The sequence below is a fragment of the Megalopta genalis genome, chromosome 2 (assembly GCF_051020955.1).
Source record: "Megalopta genalis isolate 19385.01 chromosome 2, iyMegGena1_principal, whole genome shotgun sequence".
In the NCBI taxonomy this organism is placed as follows: Eukaryota; Metazoa; Arthropoda; class Insecta; order Hymenoptera; family Halictidae; genus Megalopta; species Megalopta genalis.
In genome coordinates this window covers 18,302,317-18,324,556 of record NC_135014.1, presented here as the reverse complement: position 1 = coordinate 18,324,556, position 22,240 = coordinate 18,302,317, and the positions used below count along the sequence as shown (strand labels likewise).

The 22,240-nt window shown below is 39.1% G+C and overlaps 5 protein-coding genes across 18 annotated transcripts in view; 3 read left to right on the top strand and 2 right to left on the bottom strand.

Annotated features, from left to right (window-relative positions):
• Positions 1-5,456, top strand: part of LOC117220636 (dual specificity protein phosphatase 10) — a 142,618-nt gene extending 137,162 nt beyond the window's left edge. For all 3 annotated transcript variants that reach the window (XM_033470809.2, XM_033470810.2, XM_033470811.2), the window contains one exon: positions 2,237-5,456. In XM_033470809.2, the coding sequence (XP_033326700.1) occupies positions 2,237-2,550 (314 nt within the window). In that variant the 3' untranslated portion in view covers positions 2,551-5,456. The remainder of the gene's footprint in view (positions 1-2,236) is intronic.
• A 233-nt stretch (positions 5,457-5,689) lies between these two features.
• Positions 5,690-10,823, bottom strand: LOC117220637 (uncharacterized). Of its 11 annotated transcripts, XM_076518646.1 has the most exons (11): positions 10,527-10,822; positions 10,286-10,361; positions 10,046-10,160; positions 9,805-9,953; positions 9,431-9,554; positions 9,167-9,293; positions 8,606-8,713; positions 8,406-8,446; positions 8,258-8,302; positions 7,697-7,853; positions 5,690-7,585 (listed from the first exon to the last, which is right to left on the bottom strand). In XM_076518646.1, exons 3-11 carry the CDS (start codon positions 10,060-10,062, stop codon positions 7,400-7,402), a joined length of 954 nt encoding a protein of 317 aa, XP_076374761.1. In that variant the 5' UTR covers positions 10,063-10,160; positions 10,286-10,361; positions 10,527-10,822; the 3' UTR covers positions 5,690-7,399. The 11 variants fall into 11 exon arrangements, with proteins under 11 accessions (XP_076374761.1, XP_033326705.1, XP_076374764.1 ...); XM_033470814.2 differs by lacking the exon at positions 10,286-10,361 and having other exon boundaries at positions 10,527-10,823; XM_076518649.1 differs by lacking the exon at positions 10,046-10,160 and having other exon boundaries at positions 10,527-10,819.
• A 320-nt stretch (positions 10,824-11,143) lies between these two features.
• RpS11 (ribosomal protein S11) lies at positions 11,144-12,578 on the top strand. Its single transcript, XM_033470822.2, has 5 exons — positions 11,144-11,220; positions 11,493-11,618; positions 11,699-11,904; positions 12,098-12,243; positions 12,436-12,578. Exons 1-4 carry the CDS (start codon positions 11,209-11,211, stop codon positions 12,219-12,221), a joined length of 468 nt encoding a protein of 155 aa, XP_033326713.1. The 5' UTR covers positions 11,144-11,208; the 3' UTR covers positions 12,222-12,243; positions 12,436-12,578.
• A 98-nt stretch (positions 12,579-12,676) lies between these two features.
• LOC117220639 (lysM and putative peptidoglycan-binding domain-containing protein 3) lies at positions 12,677-14,512 on the bottom strand. Of its 2 annotated transcripts, none has more exons than XM_076518652.1 (3): positions 14,375-14,512; positions 13,971-14,207; positions 12,677-13,909 (listed from the first exon to the last, which is right to left on the bottom strand). In XM_076518652.1, exons 2-3 carry the CDS (start codon positions 14,175-14,177, stop codon positions 13,376-13,378), a joined length of 741 nt encoding a protein of 246 aa, XP_076374767.1. In that variant the 5' UTR covers positions 14,178-14,207; positions 14,375-14,512; the 3' UTR covers positions 12,677-13,375. The 2 variants fall into 2 exon arrangements, with proteins under 2 accessions (XP_076374767.1, XP_033326712.2); XM_033470821.2 differs by having other exon boundaries at positions 13,971-14,181; positions 14,375-14,511.
• A 107-nt stretch (positions 14,513-14,619) lies between these two features.
• On the top strand, positions 14,620-15,661 carry LOC117220641 (cytochrome c oxidase assembly factor 5). Its single transcript, XM_033470823.2, has 3 exons — positions 14,620-14,760; positions 14,925-15,026; positions 15,106-15,661. Exons 1-3 carry the CDS (start codon positions 14,653-14,655, stop codon positions 15,145-15,147), a joined length of 252 nt encoding a protein of 83 aa, XP_033326714.2. The 5' UTR covers positions 14,620-14,652; the 3' UTR covers positions 15,148-15,661.
• The last annotated feature ends 6,579 nt before the right edge of the window (positions 15,662-22,240 follow it).

Here is a 22,240-nt window from a genome sequence, read left to right as displayed (position 1 = left end):
GTACTTCTACCTCGACCTAAATTTTTCCATGAAATTTGCGTCGGACCCCGACGAAGATCTTGATGCACATCTATTCCCTGACCCTAATCCGTGTTGTGGAACGAGACAAGGGATTTTTATTAAAGAAAATCGTGGATCGTTTATCGGCGCGTCTAATGCCGTCATTAAATTCGACCCATCCGTATCAGCAGCGATTTCCCCCGGTTTCTCTCACCATTTCGTTTCGCTTCCCCCAGTGTTCTCTCTCTCTCTCTCTCTCTCTCTCTTTCTCTCTTTCTTTCTGTCTGGCCATTCGTCAGCTGTGACTCATAGCAGATGCCAGCTCTCGTATACCGCTGCGCGAGTAATTCTCGCACGCGGGTGTTGCGAGCGTTTAGGGGCCGATGCACACCACCCCGTGTATGTCGCCGCGACTAACGCTTACCTAAACTACTTCGATTAGGAGATCGACCCCTCCCGATCAGCTAGTAGATAATGTCCGACACGTTTATCTCCGTGCACCGATTTATTAGCGATTAATCGACGCCTCAGAGAGCAGGGATGATATTTTTCAGTGTCAGGGCTTATCTGCGCGATTATGCGGACGGGATGGTTATGCCTTCCACCCTCGAGATCATCTATACACCTTGTTATTTCTTATTGATCAGAGTATCACGAATAATCCGCGTTGCAAGTGTAGCAATATTTTTATAATAACACGTTGAGTGCCGCGTCAATTTTATTCACAATTTGTATTCGAATGTATTCGAACAAACTGAGATTTACTAAGATTTTTATATGTCAGTATGATAAATTTGAAATTTCTAGTTTTAGTATTATTAATCAAATTATGTATAGATTTCGTGAGAATTTCTGACGTTGGTTTTCGGCGCTTAATTTGCTAAAAACTAAAGGGTACCGCGTGATTTCACTCCTTTCAGGGGATGGTTTTGTCTTCTACTTTCGAAATTGTCGTTGTTGCATCTTGCCATAGATTTATTCTTGATCATAGTACCATCAGTAATTTGTTATCAGTATAACAATATTTTTAAAAATCTCCAAGGACTTCAACCCCTTTTCCGAACACTTATGCTACAATTTACCACACCGAATGAAGCAAACCAGTCTTTGCTTCAATGCTTAAATATTGATCATAGAATTTTATTTCGAAATGTTTAATATTTATATTTCGTATATTATATTCGAAATCTTTACAACGAGGTCGACGAGTGATTATAGTGCATTTAATATAAATCTGAAGGTTAAATATCGGAGGAATTAAAAGATTGTAATAATAATCTGCAGGGACTCTTATTGTCTACGACACTTGAAGTTCTTCGACAACAGTTCTTCGGCTTTCTTTCAAAGACACGTATAATGTCCAGTACCGGCCTATTACTTTTTAAAGGAAAGTACACTTCGTGTTCGCATGCATCCGCACTTACAGCGGCTTTCTCTCTTTCTCTCGATGCACACAGTAGTTGGAGTGGATACGGGCGGTCGTCGGTGTGACTCATTGGCGATACGATAGCGTCCCCCATGTTACGTAACCGAATCGCCTGTTTGGGTTACCACGACTGGTTTGTTTGACCGTTTATAACGCGATCCCGCGTCATCCGAGCGAGTTGCACGGCCGGACGGATCATTGTATTCCCGCACGTTCCCGTAGATCACCACCTAGAAATTCCGGATGACGTCGACCCGAGACGCGTCGATGACCCTCATCCACCAGATAGTAGCGGCTAGCTTCTCTCGAGCCCACGCGATCCGTAATCCTCCGTCTCTTGGTATCTCTGACCTGCGCGGATCTGGTTCGGAATTCCAACGATTAGGCTGCGGGACATCTTGTACCCTGTTATCTCACGTAAACTATACGATAGGGCAAGATATACCTATTCGGTATTACATGTAGTATATAATTAATTATAAATAATATTATATATATATATATAAAGCATAATAAATAAGCATGTAATACTCATTATATATATATAATATATAATAAATAATATATAATATATAATTACTTGGTCGACGCTGTCGCCCCAGGGGACGATTATCAGGATAAATCATGTGATAAAATGCTCTTTAGTTCAAAAAAGACTTCTTAATCAGTTGATAGATTTAGAATGGAAGCGTTCATTCATTCATTCTCCTTTTCAAAATGGATATAACCTAAACTAAACAGCTTTATAGAACTAAGAATCCACCCTCGGATCTTCATGTCACTAATCCAAGCTTCACCTTGTTGTTACAGAGGAAGCTCGAAAATCCGGAAGCAGCGTGCTGGTGCACTGTCAAGCGGGCGTGTCGCGCAGTGCAACGATCGCGATTGCATACATTATGCGGCACAAAGGTCTGTCGATGGTGGAGGCCTACAAGCTGGTGAAGAACGCGCGTCCGATCATCAGCCCGAACCTGAACTTCATGGGCCAGTTACTAGAGCTCGAGCAAGGTTTGAGGGCGTCCGGTGGCATGGCATCAGCCCCCGAGGAGCCAAAGAGCTGCCATCAGTGTCGCTGGTCTCATCAGCAGAACAGCGAAGAGGTGACCTCCGGTTGCAGCGTCTGAGGTCACGCGACGACAGGTTGGAGCCGCGTTCCGTATCCTCCTGGTGGCTCAGCCGGAAGAGCCAAGGATCGCGAGGCCGACCGGCGTCGAACGAAACTCTGATACATATCCTGTACATCCGCGCGAGTCGAGGTCGTTCTTCCTGTTCGCGAACCAAGACAACGGGAGAAGCAGACGAAGAAGAACCTGAAGAACTCGGATCTATACTATAGATTTGCTACTATAACACGTGCCTTGGCGATCGCCCGAAACCCCGGACAAGGGAAAGGCTGATTCACAGAGACCGATTATTACTTCGAAATCGACCGGATAACTTATTTCAGTGGGTAGAAGAGAGAAAGAGAGGGAGAGAGAGAGAAGAAGAAGAAGAAGAAGAAACGAAGAGAGAGAGAGAGAGAGAGAGAGAGAGAGAGAGAGAGAGAGAGAGAGAGAGAGAGGAAATTCGAACTCGCCGGCGCGGCGGGAATTATTTATTTCGTCGGAGAGAGAGAGAGACTCGGTGCAAGAGAAGAGAGAGGTGTACTTACGACAGTGTTCCGAGGCGTCAAAGGTCCAAGATGCGTCTATCAGATTCAGCGACGCGATCTTTTCATTTTTACCTCTTCGGAAAACGATTTTCTATGTGTATCTAAAAAGACTCTTTTAAGTTGCGAACAGCCCTGTTTCGTTGTTATGTGTATAGTTTCAGTTTTAATCGGGATCTTAGAGGTACCTTGCTTAGGGACACTGGTGTTGTCGGAAAGGGTGCGTTTCGAAGAGGAGAGAGAGGGTTGCGCCCCGGGTACGCAGGGCAGTCGTCGCGTCGACGACGAAACACGGTCGAACGTGCTTCAATTGAGGTCAATAACAATTCATTGCGTTCTGATCACTCGGGATCGGTGCCGCCGGGTCAAGGTTCACCAGCGGTCGGAGAATCGGTCATCGAACAGTCCCGAGTTCCATTCGATTTTTGACGAACTTGGAACGTTTGATAATTATCGATTTCGTCACCGCTGCGGATGGATCAAGGTTTAGTGATCCCTGGGTGCTCGAGGCGCGGTGGATCACTATGTTTGCGTTTTTCTTTTCTTTTTTGCCTTTGCCTATTTGTATCTGTATTCGTATATTACACACTACTCGATAGCGAGGTGGTTTATATTTGATAATGGATAATTGTGTATCGTTAATCGGAAGATTTAACTTAACCACGAAGCGCGGTCCGTAGCATTTAAGGATCTGGTTGAGATCCAACCATCGTGATCATCTAGTCGTTTGTCGGGATGTAATTGATTTACTTTAAGGTGCGAACGAGAGTGAGAGGCAAGGAGAGCATGACGGAGTAAATGGCCCCGCACACGTGCGCGCATACAACACGCCGATTAATTTAGCGTAAACGGAACACGTCGTCGAGAGACTCGAAGAACAAGTATACGATTATTTTCGTTCTGTTTTTCTTTTTCTTTCTTTTTTACCGAGCCAATTTTTAGTTCGAATTTCGACGAGTTCCGAGCTTCGATGCAACGACGAAATTTATTGTGCGAACGTCGAACGAGATAAGCGAGAAATTTAATTTTCACACTGCACCTTTCCGAATCGGTCACACGAAGCGCAAGAATGCAATATCCTAAAGTTTCCTATGAAATTTTAATTTCATAGCATCCTCATTATTGGACTAGTACATTTGTAACAAAGGAACCGCAAAACAGAATATCCAACACACTTCAGCATTCAGACGTAGACCTAGGTCTAAATTAAGTCTAATTGCTAAGTCAAGTTATTAAAATATTGCTCTGGACATTCGAACAGATAATTGAGGTAGAAGGATAATTATATTTTGAGCCTTCACGTGACCGAGATGATCGAGTGCAATGAATGAAGGGGAATCTTCTTTGACCCAAGTTTTGTCGATCCACGCGCATCTTTGAATAGAAATCGTGCTCGAAGAAGATCGCCTGTGCGATCCACACGAGCGGCCATTTTGTATATTACGTTCGGATGCGTTAGAACAGTTTCCGGTCGCCTTTGAGCCCACGTATGTATCTTAGCTTTGTAATACCGCTTTTATTTGAACCGACGAGTCACCCTCGCGTGTCCGCGCGAAGAACGAACGAAAGAAGGGAAAAGTATCCAGTTTGATCGTCGAAATACCTCGAGGAACGGCGGCCTACAGGACAAGAAGAAGACGAAGCCGTTGATGTAGAATGTAACAAATGCGCGGATACTATTACGACATACGACAATCGCTGTTAATCAAACCGAGCAGCTGTTCAAACAGGAAGGAAGAAACGCGAAAAAGTACGAAAGTAGGATCGCTTTGAAAAACCGATATGCCTTTCTACGTTAGAGACTCAACTGTTGACAATAAAAGCTCGATAAGCTAGTGAGCGAACGAGAGAGAAAGAGAAACCTATGTTTGCGTGTGAAGAAAGTAAAAGATGGGTTCATGGTAATGAAGTACACGAGACAGAGTAAGTTCCTTCAAGTATTCTCTAATTCTCTCGAAGAAGAAGAAGAAGATAAAACGGTACATATCAAAGAGACGTCGCCTTTATTTTCCCTCTTGAACGGACCATGGACGAAACGGAGTACCAGCGGAAGCTGCGGGCGTCCTATGAGATCTATGGTGGTCGCGACGCCAACCCCCATGGTCTTTGTAAAAAGTGTAGCGAATAGCGTTGTACATAGAAACATAATATCGCAGAGCGAAGGCAGACAGGCGGATCGCGGACGGAAACGAAGTGATTAAGCACTGTGGAAAAAAATTGAGAGAGGAACAGATGTGTAGAGAGAGGGAGAGAGGGAGAGGCGGAAGAAGGCCATGAGCGTGTAGTACCTGTTGCGTCGTAAGAATGTATATGTGTATGTAGTGTTTACTGGATTGTGGAAGAACTTTAACAATAAAATTGTATATGTCGACCTGCGATAAATAGTCGTTGCGATAACCCATCCTTCGATGCGACTACGTAATCGCATGCGATTCAACCTTGAAGTGCAAATTACATTCAGGAAAATCTTATACAGAAGCTGGACGAAGTTGTACTCCTTTGATCGCTGAACACCCACCGAACTTTTAACACTTTGCAGAAAGTTACTCGTCTACTAATCCTTCATGTACGAACGCGTAATTTGATTGGATCGCAGGAAGATAAAAAAGAAACGATTATTAAGAACATGTTTATTTAGACAGAAAATATCGAATTTCGAATATAATAAAGTTTCCAAATTCCCAAATTCTTGCGATGGAGTCGGGTTCAATCATCTTAGACCGAGCAATCTCTGTCGACACGCTTTCTTCGAAAACTGAAATCGACGATTAGGTGGAACCAAGATGGCCGCTGCTGCACATGGTTCCCTCGTTTCCGAGCAGTCCTCTTGACAAATAAAAATATGATTGTGCATACGATCAAGTACGTAAGTTACAAATTCGACCTGTTACTTTCTCTCGATAATGCTCGCTCACATGCACAATGCACTCGCATTCTCAGTCTCCTGCACTAGCATGTGCACAGAGGGTTCCATCTTCCAACGACTGCTTACACTGTGTCGCGTTACATGGATCATCCTGTACACACGCTTGGCTGTAAAATAGGTTGTAACTGAAGCTCCGGATGGTATCCGCTTCTGCGATTAAACGATCACAAGTAATTAAACTCATTTACGGTGACAGATTCAATGGACAAGTCCGGAGCTCTAGTTGTAACGGTATACAAGTAGTAGTAAATAGGGGATTCGTGCTTTGTCTTCTGAACTCGTTTGCCTCGCTTCCTACTCAAATCACGGTCCCTTGTTTTCGGTCGAATTAAATGCGGTACGGAATTATTTTTGTTGTGCCTCTCTGTTGCAAAGAACGGGTCGCACGAATCCATAATTTCAAAACGTATTACGCCGTTTTCCTTAAACCTTACACCGATGAGATAGACAAGGCGAAGCGGACATCTTCGCGGGTAAAAAAAGTGACACCGCACGACAATGGTCGAGCATCACCGATGCGCGATGACGTGCAAATTCTACGGGGTACAAAACAGTTTAATGTACTCTATAAGTCCTATCGTTACGATATTTGTAGGAAATTCCTCCTGTATGTAATATTAATGCGGAGCATTTTCTATACGTTAATATTCTGTACCGCTACGGGAAATGATTTCATTGAAAAATGATTTTAGACGGATACTTTTGCACGCCACGCTACTGTAGATCATATTCACAGTATAAAACGCCGGTTCTTAAAAGGTCTGCGATCGTGTCAAGCATAGATTCGACGATGATTCTCAATCGCTGGTCTAACAACGATATCATAACAAACTCGGAGCACCTCGTCTATCATTTACGTGGTTACATCGCGAGAAACATAATTATCCCCACCTTATCGACCATGAGTAGATACCAACAATACGACGACGCAAAACAATATATATATTTAGATATTTATACTTTATATATATATATATACTTTTTTCTTCTTTGCTCTCTCCACTGCGTTAATAAAATTCACTCAACTAAAGCTCTATAAATGAAGCAGATAAATTATGATTATTTCTCTTCTGCTCGCGCGACGAGATCTATTGCTTGTTTACCGAAAAAAACATGATATACAGAAGAATATTTGCAGCACGGTACTATTATAGCGTTAACTTATCCTGATTCTCTTTCGCGTTTCCGAATTGTATCGTCGTTTTTGTTTCCGCGTTCGCATATCATCTTAAAAGCCGCTTCGCTATGTGCCTGTCTCGGCTATTTATTAACAAGTAAATTCACGATTAATGGAAACTATTGGTATATGTTGCTTAATTCACGGCTGATCCGCGATATCTAAGAATCGATCCGTAGGATTGACGGTGCGTCGTCGGGCTGCCCCGGGTAAAGAGAATAATTAATTGCTGGCCAAGGCCGCCATTGCGCGAATCAATGCCGCGTTCTCTTCCCGCAGTCGTTCCCGTTCCAGGGTCATTTCGTGTTGCTGCTGCAACAAACGCGCCTCCAAGGCCATGATCTTGTGATCTCGATCCTCGAGAAGCGACAGTAGCCTCCTGTTCTCCTCCTGGGCTCGTTCTATTAACTGAAATTGTTCAACGTAACGGTTAGTATCATTTAATTACTTCTATTATATATATTGACAGAATATATTCTCTGTCGCTAAAATTTTTGGAACATCTTCATATGATAGTACCTCATGGGGATTATCTCCTGTTGGTGTAGGCACTCTGGGCCTGTTCCCAGTGTTCACCGATGTTTGGGGTTCATGGTTACCATGATCCGACTGGTTGACACTGTCCGACTGGTTCAATGAATCAAATTCTTCGTCATCTGCTTCGAAATCGGAGTGGCTAAAATGAAATTTGTATTTTTCATACGTTAGTGGAAACGTGTCGCAATGTCGGACCGGACTGCCTATAACAATATATTAGGCACGACCCTTAATGTAAACGATCCTAACACATATATCCGATCGTCTCTAACAGAGTGTGATATCAGTTGATCTTAGATTTTTGTTAGTCGGTTGTTTACGCTTTAGTGTAACGTGAGTTCAGGGTAAGTTACCATGATCGCGAAGAATATTTATAGAGAATTATTGTGCGCCGATTGTTGTATGTATATATAAAAAATGTATACAAAGGACTTACGTACTTGTTACAATACGCAGGCTCGTATTTAAAAGAATCTACTTAGCTCTACCGTACTTCGTACAGGTCGTGCCTAATTGTACATTGTCACGTACAGTAGCACTTACCAACTGTGCCTATTTATACATGACCTGTAGGAAGTACGGTAATGCCTAAAAAGCAGTAGCAGTTTATTACAAATAACTACTAAATTGTCACTAAAGCACTAATTATTTATGATTCCGCTACCGCAATAGATATCACAGTGTTTTATACCTTTTGATCCGCCTTTGTGTAAACATTTTTGCTGTCCGTTCCTGAAACATGTATAGTTTCACGTATATACATTAACTCTGTTTATCAGCGTTTTCGTGTTTCACACCGCATCCACGGTATCATATGTAATATATTAAACAAATATTTATATATAATATATATCTATATATATTTATGTATATATGATAGCACGAACTTACTTCTATGAGTTCAGGATCAAGGAACTCATTGTGATATGTGTTGTGTTTAGTTTCAAGACAAGTGCCACTAAGCTCTTCTTCATCTTCTCCTGTACTACCTCCTGTACTCTGCAGAATTAAGTCGCTAACGAAATTACATTGCGGAGTAACAACGGGTTTCGCACACAAAATCTCTCACTAAATATCCATTATATTCGTGTTTGAGAACACACCTTATAAAACTCACTCTATGTATGTCAACAGAGCTTCTAAGTGCAATTCTACTTGTACATTCAACAGTGTTACCATACTACCATGTCAAAACATGTTGTAATATATATTATCGAAAATACCAGATAAAAAGTCAAAAACAAGCGATCTCGCTTTTACGCTTGAATTTTCGGTTTAATGTTATTAAGAGATAGAAAAGAAAATGTCTAAATTTCTCATGCAAAGTATAAAAGGCTAAAAACTTGATATGAAACGAGCATGAATACAAAAGACTCTTTTACTTCACTGTGAAAGTACTGCAGAGTCGTTAAGATATTTGGGAGCTTAAGGGGACTGGAAATAGTGACAAACCTCCGTCGACGGTAAATGCACTACTCCGGTGCTTCGTCTCTTTTCCCTAAGTTTTCGTCTATCGCGTTGCTGCTTGCCCTTATTTATGTGCGTTGGCCTGTGCAAACAGGATACGACACTAAAGACACTAGAACCAGATCCAGAAAGTGTTAGCAAAATATGCAAACTCTATACTGGATCTACATAATAGTGACAAGTGCTCGAAAATGTATTGTAACTTCATCTTTGTGACTCCACCATTGAACCAATGGTTGAGCTACTTACCGGCCAGTAACACGTTTATCTTGTTTCCTCATTATTGGTTTGTTCTGTTGATTCTCGTGACCAGGTGCACTGTTTGAGCTTGTTTCACACACGCCTTGGGATTCTTCCACATTTGGTGCATTTTCTGCAATAGAGAATACTTATATACTATGTTTGATAGGTCTCAGATTACATAATTATAATATCAGCTATATAAATCTGGCTCTACACCCATGATTAATATGCGTTTTCCCTCTGTGCAAAGCACTTTAACACATAAAAAGAATAAGCAAGGTATATGTTATTTTAAAATGTACAACACGCTATTTTACATTTTCTTTTGTAGAATTGCAAGCAATTTGGAGTTAGAGTTAACGAACAGTTGAAACGGTTACTTTGAAAGTTTATTGAAGAGGTGTCTCCTGCTCTGGGTGGACCAACCCTTGCCCGCGCTGTTCTAATTCTGGACCTCCTCGACGTTAATTCATAGTCATTGTCAAAGTCCTCCTGGCTGACGGAACTAGACGCCATGCCGGTTATATCGCTGTGAAACAATAGGAACAAAGCAAGTGTTATTTAATGTTAAGAAAATTCTGCACAGTATGATGTGAAACAAAGTTGAAATAGAGCTCTTACAAAAAATACCTGGACATCTGAACAAAAGAGGGTAGGTGATGGTGCGTGATACCTGTAGTGGACCAGCACAAAACTTGTAGACCAAAAAAGCAAGTGCTGGAATTTTTAGGTTTCTCTAAAGGAGAATCACAAAAGCATAAACCGTTCTTAGCTAAAACGAGGAAGTGCGTGTGCGATAAATGATAACACAACAAAGAAAAAAAAACAGAAGGTTGCAGTAATTCTTGAGTTGTTAGTCACCTGCCGATGCAAGCGGTCTTCACCTAGTTCCACTGACGATGCGGTGACTCACTACCAACCTATGTACGATTGACAGCTGTCAACCATCGAAACATCCATAAACACGTACAGTCCGCAACGATTACATAGTTTACAGACAGATAGGCATATCGATCGTTCATGCGCCGTTTTTCATAAAGCACGATCCTCAATGCGTTCGTTTAATAATACGGCAATATTATAAGCCAGTCAATATTCTTACTTTAAGTTTGTCGCCAAAATATGTACTCGGAATCAATACTCTGCTGAAACAATGGTCGGCTGCGGCGTTCTTAGTAAATATTTTATTTTTTTATGTACCGAGAAACCAGGGGATGTAGTCGAAGATTAGTGGCGACATATGCGGCGAATTCCTCAAGTTATTAACAGTAGTAATAAGAAAATCAGAGACGAAACTTCTGTTGGAACTTTTGATGTTTACGAATTCTAAGAAACTTCTTTTATCTATATATCAGTATGTCCTAAAAATGTCTTTCCATCCGGTAGTGGGTGAGTCCTGAAGTTGTTTGAAGTAACTTTTTTCTCAGCGAAAATGCAATTCACGGCTTTGTTTGCGAGTTATTAACGAAAAACACTGACCAATAACAGCCAAGCTAGGTTGGCACAAGTCGGCCGAATCAATGAGTGGAACTCGGCTATGTGCGCCGATTATACTTTATATTATACAATTACTTAAAATGATATTTAGTCCTAATTTCTCAAATATATTGCATCATATTAAGCTCAACAACACGACAAATGACTTGTTGATCATTTAATTTTTTAAATCCCACGGTTGCACGACATTTTATTATTTTATGTTGGCTACACTGAAAATTCAATTCGAACAGACAAAATGACGCTGGTCACTTTTCCGGTTTCGATCGCTCTTTCAGTAAGGCAAGATGGCTGATCAGGTACGTATCGGATGTTAACGATGTCAATATGTACATTTTTCCTAGTTTAATTTTATTACACTCTAAATATTTTTATTCGAGTGATCATTTCTAACGTAACAGTCAATAATGAGAATAAAAAATTCGTTATTCAAGATATTTATGTAAAAGTTGTGACTTTTTGTGCTAACGTTGCACGTGGTCCAAACAGTTCATGCTTTTAATGATAGTGATGTACTTTATACAATTGAACAAGTATAGCGAAATTTAAAAATGTATTTTCGTGACCGCAGACTGAGCGTTCGTTTCAAAAACAACCCACGATCTTTCTTAACCGCAAGAAAGGTCTGGGCCCCAAAAGAAGGAAGCCTATGAGATATAGCCGAAATGTCGGTCTTGGGTTCAAAACACCTCGTGAGGTACGTATCTTTTCATCTATTTCAAGAACAGCGTCTAAAAGCTTCGTAACACGATGTAAATTTTCAATGTTGGTTTTTAGGCTTTGGAGGGAACATACATTGACAAGAAATGTCCATTCACAGGCAACATTTCTATCAGAGGACGCATTCTCACTGGTGTTGTACAGAAGATGAAAATGCAAAGGACTATTGTCATACGTAGGGATTATCTGCATTATATCAGAAAGTACAACCGTTTTGAGAAACGGCATCGCAACATGAGTGTCCATCTTAGTCCTTGCTTCAGGTTAGTATTGTGTACTACTTAGCATAGCTAATTTATTTGTAATTATATGATGATATTGACGACGGTCTTCTGAAGAGTAAATTGAAGTCATTTTATTCGTCTACTGATTAAAGAGCTTTCTTTTATATATGTTATTTTGCCAATATCATTTTTTTATTGTTATTATTATTGTTATTATTACTTTGTGTTACAGAGACGTGGAAATCGGAGATGTAGTCACAATTGGAGAATGCAGACCCCTCAGTAAAACAGTCAGATTTAATGTTCTGAAGGTATCCAAGGGAACTGGATCGAAGAAGAGTTTTAAGAAGTTCTAAGATTGTAGAAAATATAATCAAGGTCAGTAACACATTAAAACTTAAAAACTCAATATTCACAAAACACAACCATAAAATGATGAAAACAACGACGGTCTTCTGAATTAATTATATTGAACGACATTAAAATTTATTCTGAACATAGTAAATTGTAACGATTTTGTTTCCTCGTTTATAGACCGAGATACTTAGTATTCTATTTTATTAATTGTAGGAAATCTTGGAATGGTTGCAAATTGGCAAAGCAAAGGAACATCAGGATGGTAAAAGTTGCAAGAGACATCAATTAACATTTTGATTTTTGTAACTCTTTACTTATAAAAATAAAGAAAAGAACAGAAAATATTTGTACGAAAACCTTATTGCGTTTGATTGCACTGAGAATTCGACAGCAAATAGAAAAATATCCTATAGTTATAAAATGAATGTTAAAGGATACAGTAAGTAAGATAAACTTTAGTGTTAAAAAATGTATTTCTCATAAACTTTAACAAGAAAATATTATCAAAAGCTCGTTTTACATAACGTCGGAAGCTGTTCAATAAAATACATATTGTTACAATTACATAAAAATATTACCACAGAGAAAGATGCGTCATTCAATTGTAGTAATTCGTTTGTACTTTCTTGAAACAACAACATTAATGATATAATGTAAAATGTATGCATACATCACAAATAATAGTGTACGTTAATTCTTAGTGTTGTTACAACAAAGAATGATTGAAAAACGCTTAATATCACGTGTCATAGAGAAAACTTAAAAAAGGAATATGTATATCTTTCGTTCTGCTTAACAAGATCCTTATGAGCAGCTCAACTGCCAATGGAAATGTCTTTGGCAATTGCTCCATTAAATGGTATAATATTTATATAATGTTCAGTATAAAAATATTTATATTCACACACGCACTAGCATTCACCTATCATATTAATGCATCAGATACTCATGAAGGGACTTTAACTTATGTATTATATAACTTATTTGTATTATTCAGTAATAAATTTATCGCAATGATGTAATATTAATATAAGAAAATAATATCTTAAAATATCGTTTGCAAGTCATTACAAGTCATGTAATGGCTAGTTTTAGTAAGTAGAGATTCTAGGTTCACACTTATTCAGATACAACTTCTTTTTTTACAATATTGCTAGTGATTGGTAATCGAATGATGCTTAGATGAGAATGCTCTTGTCAGAAGTATGTATATGATAGGCCCTGCCAAACCTAAGAATAGGGAAAATCCAAGGAGGTGTGTCCAGGATAATCCACAGTCATCACCAGAACACTTAAATGTATCTATTAAATGAGTGTCATTTGAATTGCTGTCCGACGATACAAGCAATTGTTCAGATTCTGTGCTAACAATCTCTAAAGAATTACTATTATTGTATGATGATAATGGTTCACACACTGAATTCAATATTATTGCATTGATCTCTGCGTTTGGTGATTGAGTTGCAACTGGACTCTTGATTATATTTGATGACAAATTTTGTGTAGACGTACTGGTAGCTTCTTCATCAGCGGATATACTTACACTGCTTGTGCTGGCTTGTCCAATCGGATTCTCTCCCAAGGTTTCAGTCAGCAGAGAGAATGGTTGAACCGGCACCTTTATAAACCGTCTTGCATAGATCTCGTTCTCTTTGTGGATCTTGTTGATTCTCTTTAATTCGGATATCTGAAATCATAATTTAGAAAGGATGTTTATTATCAGTTTAAAATTATTTACGAGACATTACCGTGCATCTGCACCTCACTGCCAATGCTTGCAAAGTGTCCTCGGGCTTCAACTGAACATTAATCACTTCCACCTTACGTGGCAATGATATAGTTTTGTTTCGTGGTTGCAGAGGAATGTCATCTTCTTCTTGGCTGGCTTCATCATCTGAATACAAAAATACATAATGCGGGGAACCTTCCCTTTGATTGCCGCGTTGATAAACCATTTGTCTGAAAAATGACACTGCAGGTAAAATCTAAAAATAAGACTGATATGAAAACTGCAATTAAAAAAGAGTTACACAATGAAATTAACGCCTTTTTACAAAAATTACATCCACTTCTAGGCAATTATAATCGAAAGATTAGATATGTGAACTGTCAAACGTCATAAAAAAAAAAGACAACCACAACTGTCAATTACCTTGTACTTCGTTGTCTTTCGGTATCCTTTGTTAATTCTGATCTTTCGACTTAAACGTTATTCGAAAATGACTTATGTAGAAGAATACGATGACGTTTCAGATGTTAACTGGACCGTTCACCGATCACAATTGCCCGATTGCCCTTGGCTGATTTCGCTGGCCATATGTGTTGTTACAGACTGATTATGGTAGAAGGTTAGGGTTCCTACTGCGAAATGAACGAAACATAACCTACCACTGTATCTCAAGAACGTTCTGATACAAACTATCATTCAAGATGATGCGTTATTCGACTGACGGCGAACAATTGAAGGATAAGTCAAGATGCGCTTCTCTTCGTGCAAATTTAAAAATGTGTTTGCTAGAAACTGATTGCTGTCGAATCGTAAGAAATCATAGTGCTCATTTACAGTGACGTTAACCTCCCACGAATTTCTCCGGTGGTGTTTATACAATCTTTTTCACTTTAATCATTCTGTATTCTTGTATCCTCATACAATATCATCTCGTGAAAGAGTTTACTGCAATAACATTGTTGCTCTGTTGCAGCATAAACGCACGCCCAAAGAGTGTTTACGGACGCAAGACAAGTCTGTGCCTGACGAGTGCTTTGCCTTACATAAAGCGTTTTTCGAGTGCAAACATTCAATCGTAATTATAATTAGATCATAAATGGTTGTATGTATGTATATATATGACGAATATATTTATATGTATTTATATGTTTCAGATCGATGGTAGAAGAAGATTCAGAGGACCGAGAGGTTATTAACAACGTGCAGATGTTAAGTTGTGTACTATACATCCTAAGTTAGTTAATAGTTTTTTGTCCATACAGTACATCGATTACTTTGTTGCTCTGTAAATAAAGTCTCTTTGAATATTCCATTTCTATAGATCAGTGCTCGGAATGCTTCGGAACCCAAAATTTGGCTCGGCCTCTTGACTAACACCGCAGTGTCACGCTCCTCGCGTCGGTTCACAGCTGATGGTGCCAACGCGGAAAGCGAGACGCTGCAGACGTAAGCAGATGGATGCAACGCGGGAAGCGTGACGCTGCGGCAGTAGTCAGGTGGCAGAGCCTAATGTTACGTTCCGAAACATTCTGAGCACTGCTGTAGATAGAGCCTCTTTTTCGTCGTAAAATGCTTAAACAAAATATGCAAATTATATTGCATAATTTATCTTGGTAATGTTGAATTGTTCATTGTGATCTATTGAAGGTGTATTTAAATGCAAATGTGAAGTATACTTATAAATAAAAATAATAATAATAATAAAATAAATATATACTTGTAAAATACTTAACAAGCAAAATGGAAGATTTATATTCAAAATAAAGTAATCTCTCAAATCACGAACCATATCCGGGAGTAACGAGGTTTTTGAATTGAGTGAACGCAGTGAATTGCTGTGCTCTGATTAGTTGATTCATAGCAGAACAGTGCTGCCCTCATAGCCAATGACAAAGCAGGAAGTAGCGAGTGAGCAAGATAGCGCGACACCTATACAACGACATGCGAAACGAGTTACATCGACAAATCAATGTAAGTTTGCTCATTTTACCTGCTATCGGTCTCACTCCTTCCGCGCATTCGTACACTTGGCGCTCCATCTGAAACATACGACACGATATTCTACTTGTACTTCTCGCCTCGTAGGATTCTCGACCAAATTTTCCAGACAATTTGCAAACGATGCTCAATGTACATTGAGATATGTTTCGAATGTATGTGTTTGTAGACAATATTTCGACAAGTCGAGCCGGATAAGGTCTAGCTGATTATTGCATTGACCTGAATGTTAGTGTAAGAGAATTAATGTTGCAAGCGAATAGTGTAAATTTCTTATTTTTTTCTGAAAGATGAAATACTATTATGAAATACTATTTATGAAAGATGATATACTATATATAAAAATAAATGTTTGAATAAAGGAGTCTCTACTGTATGTCGCTCGTGTCTAGTAAGCCCGAGAAGTAAAAGCTCTTGAATTGTGATTCGTTTAATATACTAGCTTAAATGTTAACCATGAAATATAAAACTAAACTATGAAGGAACAACGCTACGTTTGATTTTTGCAAGTAGAGATGTGCAGGTCCGCTACATTTTGCCAATGGCCTTTGTTCGGCGCCAATCATCGTAGTGATAAACGTTCAACCTGCTAACCGATGTTACCAACAGCTGATTTTGACTACCAGTTTGAGCATTTTGCCACTACGTTGATTGGCGCTAAACAGAGGCCGTTAGCAGAATTCGGCGATGGCGCCATCTAATATTAATTCCCCATTATTAAATGGATCTGAAACGTTTTCCATCATATATTTAATGCAAATATTCAACTTTCACGTTTGTAATTACCTTTCTCTGCACCTATCTAATCAAGACAATAAAAAAGATCTATTTTTGCTTTGAAAATACGCTTGTATAATACAAGCGTATTAATATACAGGGTGTCCCAGGTTTCAATGTTCAAACTTTGTCAATATATTCTGTGGCACAACGTAAGAAAAAAATATTATGTAAACATAGGTCATATAGAGCTTTATTAAGAAGTTATAATAAAAATTCAGAATAGGAATAGTAATCAACTAAAAAAAAAATACAAAATAAAAAAAAATCTTCGATCGATGTAAATCATGTATTGTCAACAATGGTTATTAATACACATTTCGAAATGTATTAATAAACACAGCTTACATAAACACACGGCATGTGCTGATCTATTCAAGCCAATGCTCGCAGTAACAGCAAGTTGATTACTATTCCTATCCTGAATTTTTGTTATAACTTCTTAACAAAGCTCTATACGACCTATGTTTACATAACATTTTTTTCTTACTTTGTGCCATAGAATACACTAACAAAGTTTGAACATTAAAACCTGGGACACCCTGTATAATAGCTCCAACAGAGATATATGGCTTTTGCGCATAGAATGAAATTTCTCTTATCCTGTTCGCAAATTAACAATGATTTCTATTATTTCGTCGAAGGGCAAAGTAAACGTTGACACGTTGTAATATTAGAAGTGATTTATTATTAACTTCATCGTATTCGTTGTACATGATATAATAAACCTATCGTAATCGCAGAGTACCAATATCTGTCTTCGCGTTGATCCAACCTGGTCCCGTGGGACCACGATCCTCGGGATCTCTGTTCTGGATCCGATTCGCTTGTCCGCAAAGTAAAGATTACCCTGAACAGACGTACTCCTTCACGCGGAGCAAAAAAGGTGCTCACGTAGACAAACTTGTGCAGGCGAAGAACACGTTTACCCGAACGGCGTGTACTCTCTTCTCAAAAGTGGACCGACACCCAATCGCACACCGAACAAACCGTGTATCGTCTTTTTTTTTTTTAATATATATATTATCCGCCGCGATACACTTGGGATCACAGTAAAATCGCGAGTTCACATTCGTTCAGAAATTCTTTTGGTTATCGCTCGTCATCCCCCTATTTTAATGTCCGGTCTCGCGCCAGCGATTTTCTGACGGCCAATGCGTTGGCGAACGATTTATCAAAAAGTTCTAAAAAATATATCGAATGGAAAGAATTGAACGCATTTCAGCGTCTAACGTCGACCCCAAAATTTCCAAGAAAATCAGATTAACCCCTTGCGCTACAACGTCGTGTCAAATTCGTAATGGATGAACAGAACCTATCGCACGGAGACATTACGCAGCTGTTAATCGAAATATAATCTAATTTGTCTGTTATCAATACTTGATCATTACAGTCGACACGGATACGGAACAAAATTAAATTTGTCTACTTTTGTAAGAATATATTAATTGGAAAGATATCGTAATTATTGTAGAAGTGAAAGATATCGTATCTCGGCCAAGCTGCTAATATAATTAGTAATTGCGTTCTAGAGATCCTAATAAAATTCAATCCGTTCGAATATATGACTATACAAATGAATTTTGAAAACTAGTTTGAAACATTTGTGTCATCCATATGTGACCGACGCGGCACTCAACGTATCAGTCGATGAAACCGAATCTTATTAGAGTGGCCACTGTCTCAACACCAGACTGCGGATTTTACGTATTTCTTTTTCTTTTCATTAGGCAATGTTTTTCATTCTAACTTCCGACTCGTTCGATTTCAGCGATACTCGTTTCACTTTTATTCGATTTGTACCGGGATCAGAGGCAATCGCTGTCACGGCGCCGGCTTGCGCGTTATTAATCGTCGTCTTATATTTAAGAGCGTCTCTTGTTCCACAGTTTTGTTTCAGCGAGATACGAACGGGACGTATTGTAAGTATACGCCGTCGATGGAGGTGGTGTCCTTAAAAATCTACGTTTTTTCTTTTTTTTTTTTTGTTTACCGATCGCGCCTGCGCAATCATCCTAGCTATTGTCTGGTATGCAACAAGCGTATATTGACTATACGTTTCCACTATGGTTTTGATTTCTTTTCCTCTTACTGGCGTTACTTTTTTTGTTTCGAACTTCCACGTTTTCTCGGTTTGTACTACGGATGCCAATTCACGCTACTCGCCCTCTTCCTAGATACTTCTACCGGGCACCTAAGAGAGATTTCTTTTTTTTATTAAGCTTTCCCCGCGAAAAAGTCGGGAGAGACTTGTCTCTTCGTTCTTGCCCTGCGGACGGGCAATCGGGGCACAGATACAAGGATTAAATGGCGAAACTGTGGGCTAATTAATTCTCTTGCGGATGCAAGGGATCGTCGAGTCGGAAAAATCACATTTTGTTCGCAAGAGTTGCGTGTAATTAAAATGATTGCGAGGGAGAAGAACGAAACGTTTCCATGAGCGCAGAAAAATGGACAATTTGGGAAGAAGAGATACGATTATTCGAGCCTTGCGTCTCATTTTTATAGTTGTTGACAATCGGTGACTGTAAAAAGGAGCCGCGAGGCTCGAATAATCGTATCTCTTCTTCCCAAATTGTCCATTTTTGAGCGCAATCTCAGCGCGAATTAGGGAGAAATTACTGTAGTTCTCATAGCAAACCTCAAGACATTCTTGCTCCAAAATACCGGCACCCTAAACGATTCATATCCAAAAAAAGTTGGATACTGAAAAACATGATCATAAAACAAAATATAAATATATCGAAGAATCAACTAACTAACTTTTCATTTTGATAGTGAACTGGTAAGTGTTTTCCCTTAACACAAATCTAGTACAGTTACTGTAAATGAAACTGAAAATACTGTAATTTACTGAAATTACTGTAAATGGAAACTGAGAACTTGTTTCGCGCTTCCAAAGTCTTTTTTAGTTCAGTTTTGATATTTGATATTTTACTAAAACTTGATATATCTCATATGCAATTATTAATTATCGTATACGTAACAATGAAACAAACTGATTATGACCCATTCTTGCGGTGGAAATTAATTCTTCGGTTCTGAATTTCTCATAAACTATTTCGTTGGCGCATTAATAAACACGTAAACATGTACACGTGGCACGTGGTAACGTGCTAAAGGAAGACCAGTGTGAAATAATACATTGAACGAAGAGATAAATCATTTTATTAATTTATAAAATGTAGAGTTTAACCGAGTTCAATAAAGCGTAACTTCGAGTCTCTGTGAGACCAACAGCGAAGAAATATTTCCCCAGAAATTGCGTACGAAGTGCTGCTACTTTCTAATATCGTATCGCTACGAGTGTTCATTCAAAGGGTAATTTCGATATAACAACAGTAATTTTGTAACAACGTTAACCCTCGCAGGGCGGTGGCTGTGCCAATTTCAACCCGAAGCATTTAAATCGTTCACTTAGTTATTCAATTTTTGACAATTAAGTAAAATAAATTGCTGTTACATTAGGAACAACGGGAAAGAAATATCCGCAAGAAAAATCTTCAAAATTGAGTTCCGAGAAATTGCTGAACAGAGCTCAGGATAGTTATAAACATCGTCGATGGTACAGTTGTGAAAAATTGCCCGTCGTCGGAGGGTTAATTACAGTTTTCGCCGGACAAAAAGTAATTGTTCATCCGAAAAAATAGTAGTAACACGCGTCTCGACCGGAGACAGATCGCCATTCAATCGAAGAATCTGCGGGACGACCGCCCGTTGCATCCCGTTGCGCTCGGAGCCCGATCGCTTCGATAATCCAGGCAAGGATATGTAATATCAAACGGTGTGAAATGTTAATCGATAAAAGTTTCGGATTAAATTGCAGAGCGTCCTCCGACGTAGCCACTAAAAAACCGTCTTGAGCGTCCGGTTCCGCCTAAAATTGATCACGCAGACTAGCGTCCTCCAGGAGGATCCTCTATTCGCTCGAATGCGTAGATAAAACGAAAGGAAAGATACGCCGCGCGACACGTTTCGCGCGCCCTATCCGTGTGATATACATATACGGTAATCGTTCGGATATCACAGTTTATCGAGTATATGATATGTAGTCAGCGATTTAATCGATAAGTCGTCGATAAGTAATAAAACTTCTGTATATGTCTCTGTCTCTGTGTGCGTGCGTATATTGCGCGTACTGCCGGCGGATCACTGGTAGACGTTCGTTTAACAAGCGACACCAGCAGGTGAAAATCGCTAAAAGTTACCTGTATCATTTCTCGCTGATATTCTGCACCAATATTCTGGTATCCAAAAAACGCTTCTGTTTGGCACTCTACTGTTCTCGCGAGGATCGTACTTGGTCTATAGTTTGGCAAAGCGGAGGAGACGATTTTAAAGAGGAATCGGCGCATCGAGAATATTGCCAGAGAGAAAGAAGTGTGCGCGAATAGAAAGGGTGCTTGAGTGGATAGTTCGGGGAATTTGAATCGAAAGTAAAGAACTACGAGCAAGCAAACAGCTTCGATTAAAGAGAGAGAAGAATTCGCAAGTCAATCGTAGAAGAGCGTTTCATTGAAGATACAGTTCGAAGTATGTGTCTGCTATGAAAGAAGAAATCATGCGCATAGGCGAATATAAGCATTCGACTGAAAAGAGAACAGAGAAAGTATGTACACCCCCCTCCAAAAGTATTCGGACACCTGCCGATTAATAATAATTAAATAATAAATTGTATCTTTTCATTCGGTAATATCTGCTGGTTTTACGTTATCGTATTGTCGAAAATACATAGTTATAAGCGATTGTCACTTATTTTGTTCGTTGAAAATGTATTTTTCGCTTGGTACGACGATGTGTTTTTTTTAATACGCGGAACACGCTACAAAATGTACGGATAAAATCGGAAATAATAGAAAACTAATAAACCGGACGTCGAGGTTATTAAAAGATCCGCGAAGTAATGAAAAAACGCGGCGGATATATCAACGTAAAGAAAATTGAATTTCCTTTCATAAAATTCACGTCATCGTTTTATTATAACGTAAAATACGTGTATGCATTTGTTACAGTTTAATACAATTAACTTCGACATAAATTGAAGAAATTCTAACGACTTCCTATCGGTTTTTCAAATCTATCTAATTTTCTGTAAGTGTCCTGATACTTTTGGAGGGACTGTACCTACGAACAGATGGAAAGCGGGATTAAGATGGGGAACAGAACGTACTTTATTATGAAGTACCTACAAGTAGAGAGAAAAAAAAGAAAGAGAGAGAGAGAGAGACTATTCTAGAAACAGAGAGATGTAGAAAGTAGAAATACGAAGAAATAGAAAGAAGTATCGATATCTAGAGTTCGAGCAGAGAGCAAAAAGTTCTCGAATAGAGTACGAGTAGAAAAAAGAGAGGTACATTCAGGAGAAAAGGTAGAAGAGAAGCCGAAAAGTCGAAGAGGGAGCGCGACTCGGGAGAAAAATGTAAGTGTCCTGATACTTTTGGAGGGACTGTACCTACGAACAGATGGAAATCAGGATTAAGATAGGGAACAAAACGTACTTCATTACGAAGTACC

Excerpts from the sequence above, each read along its gene's own strand:
- LOC117220641 (XM_033470823.2), top strand. The coding sequence starts at position 14,653 with ATGATGCGTTATTCGACTGACGGCGAACAATTGAAGGATAAGTCAAGA. Across the intron at positions 14,761-14,924 it reads AAACTGATTGCTGTCGAATC|CATAAACGCACGCCCAAAGA; the intron begins GTAAGAAATCAT and ends GCTCTGTTGCAG. Across the intron at positions 15,027-15,105 it reads TCGAGTGCAAACATTCAATC|ATCGATGGTAGAAGAAGATT; the intron begins GTAATTATAATT and ends TATATGTTTCAG.
- RpS11 (XM_033470822.2), top strand. Across the intron at positions 11,619-11,698 it reads GGTTCAAAACACCTCGTGAG|GCTTTGGAGGGAACATACAT; the intron begins GTACGTATCTTT and ends GTTGGTTTTTAG. Across the intron at positions 11,905-12,097 it reads CATCTTAGTCCTTGCTTCAG|AGACGTGGAAATCGGAGATG; the intron begins GTTAGTATTGTG and ends TTTGTGTTACAG.
- LOC117220639 (XM_076518652.1), bottom strand. The coding sequence starts at position 14,177 with ATGGTTTATCAACGCGGCAATCAAAGGGAAGGTTCCCCGCATTATGTA. Across the intron at positions 13,910-13,970 it reads CAGTGAGGTGCAGATGCACG|ATATCCGAATTAAAGAGAAT; the intron begins GTAATGTCTCGT and ends TTATGATTTCAG.
- LOC117220637 (XM_033470814.2), bottom strand. Across the intron at positions 8,447-8,605 it reads TTGATCCTGAACTCATAGAA|GAACGGACAGCAAAAATGTT; the intron begins GTAAGTTCGTGC and ends TACATGTTTCAG. Across the intron at positions 7,854-8,257 it reads TGTATAAATAGGCACAGTTG|CCACTCCGATTTCGAAGCAG; the intron begins GTAAGTGCTACT and ends ATTTCATTTTAG.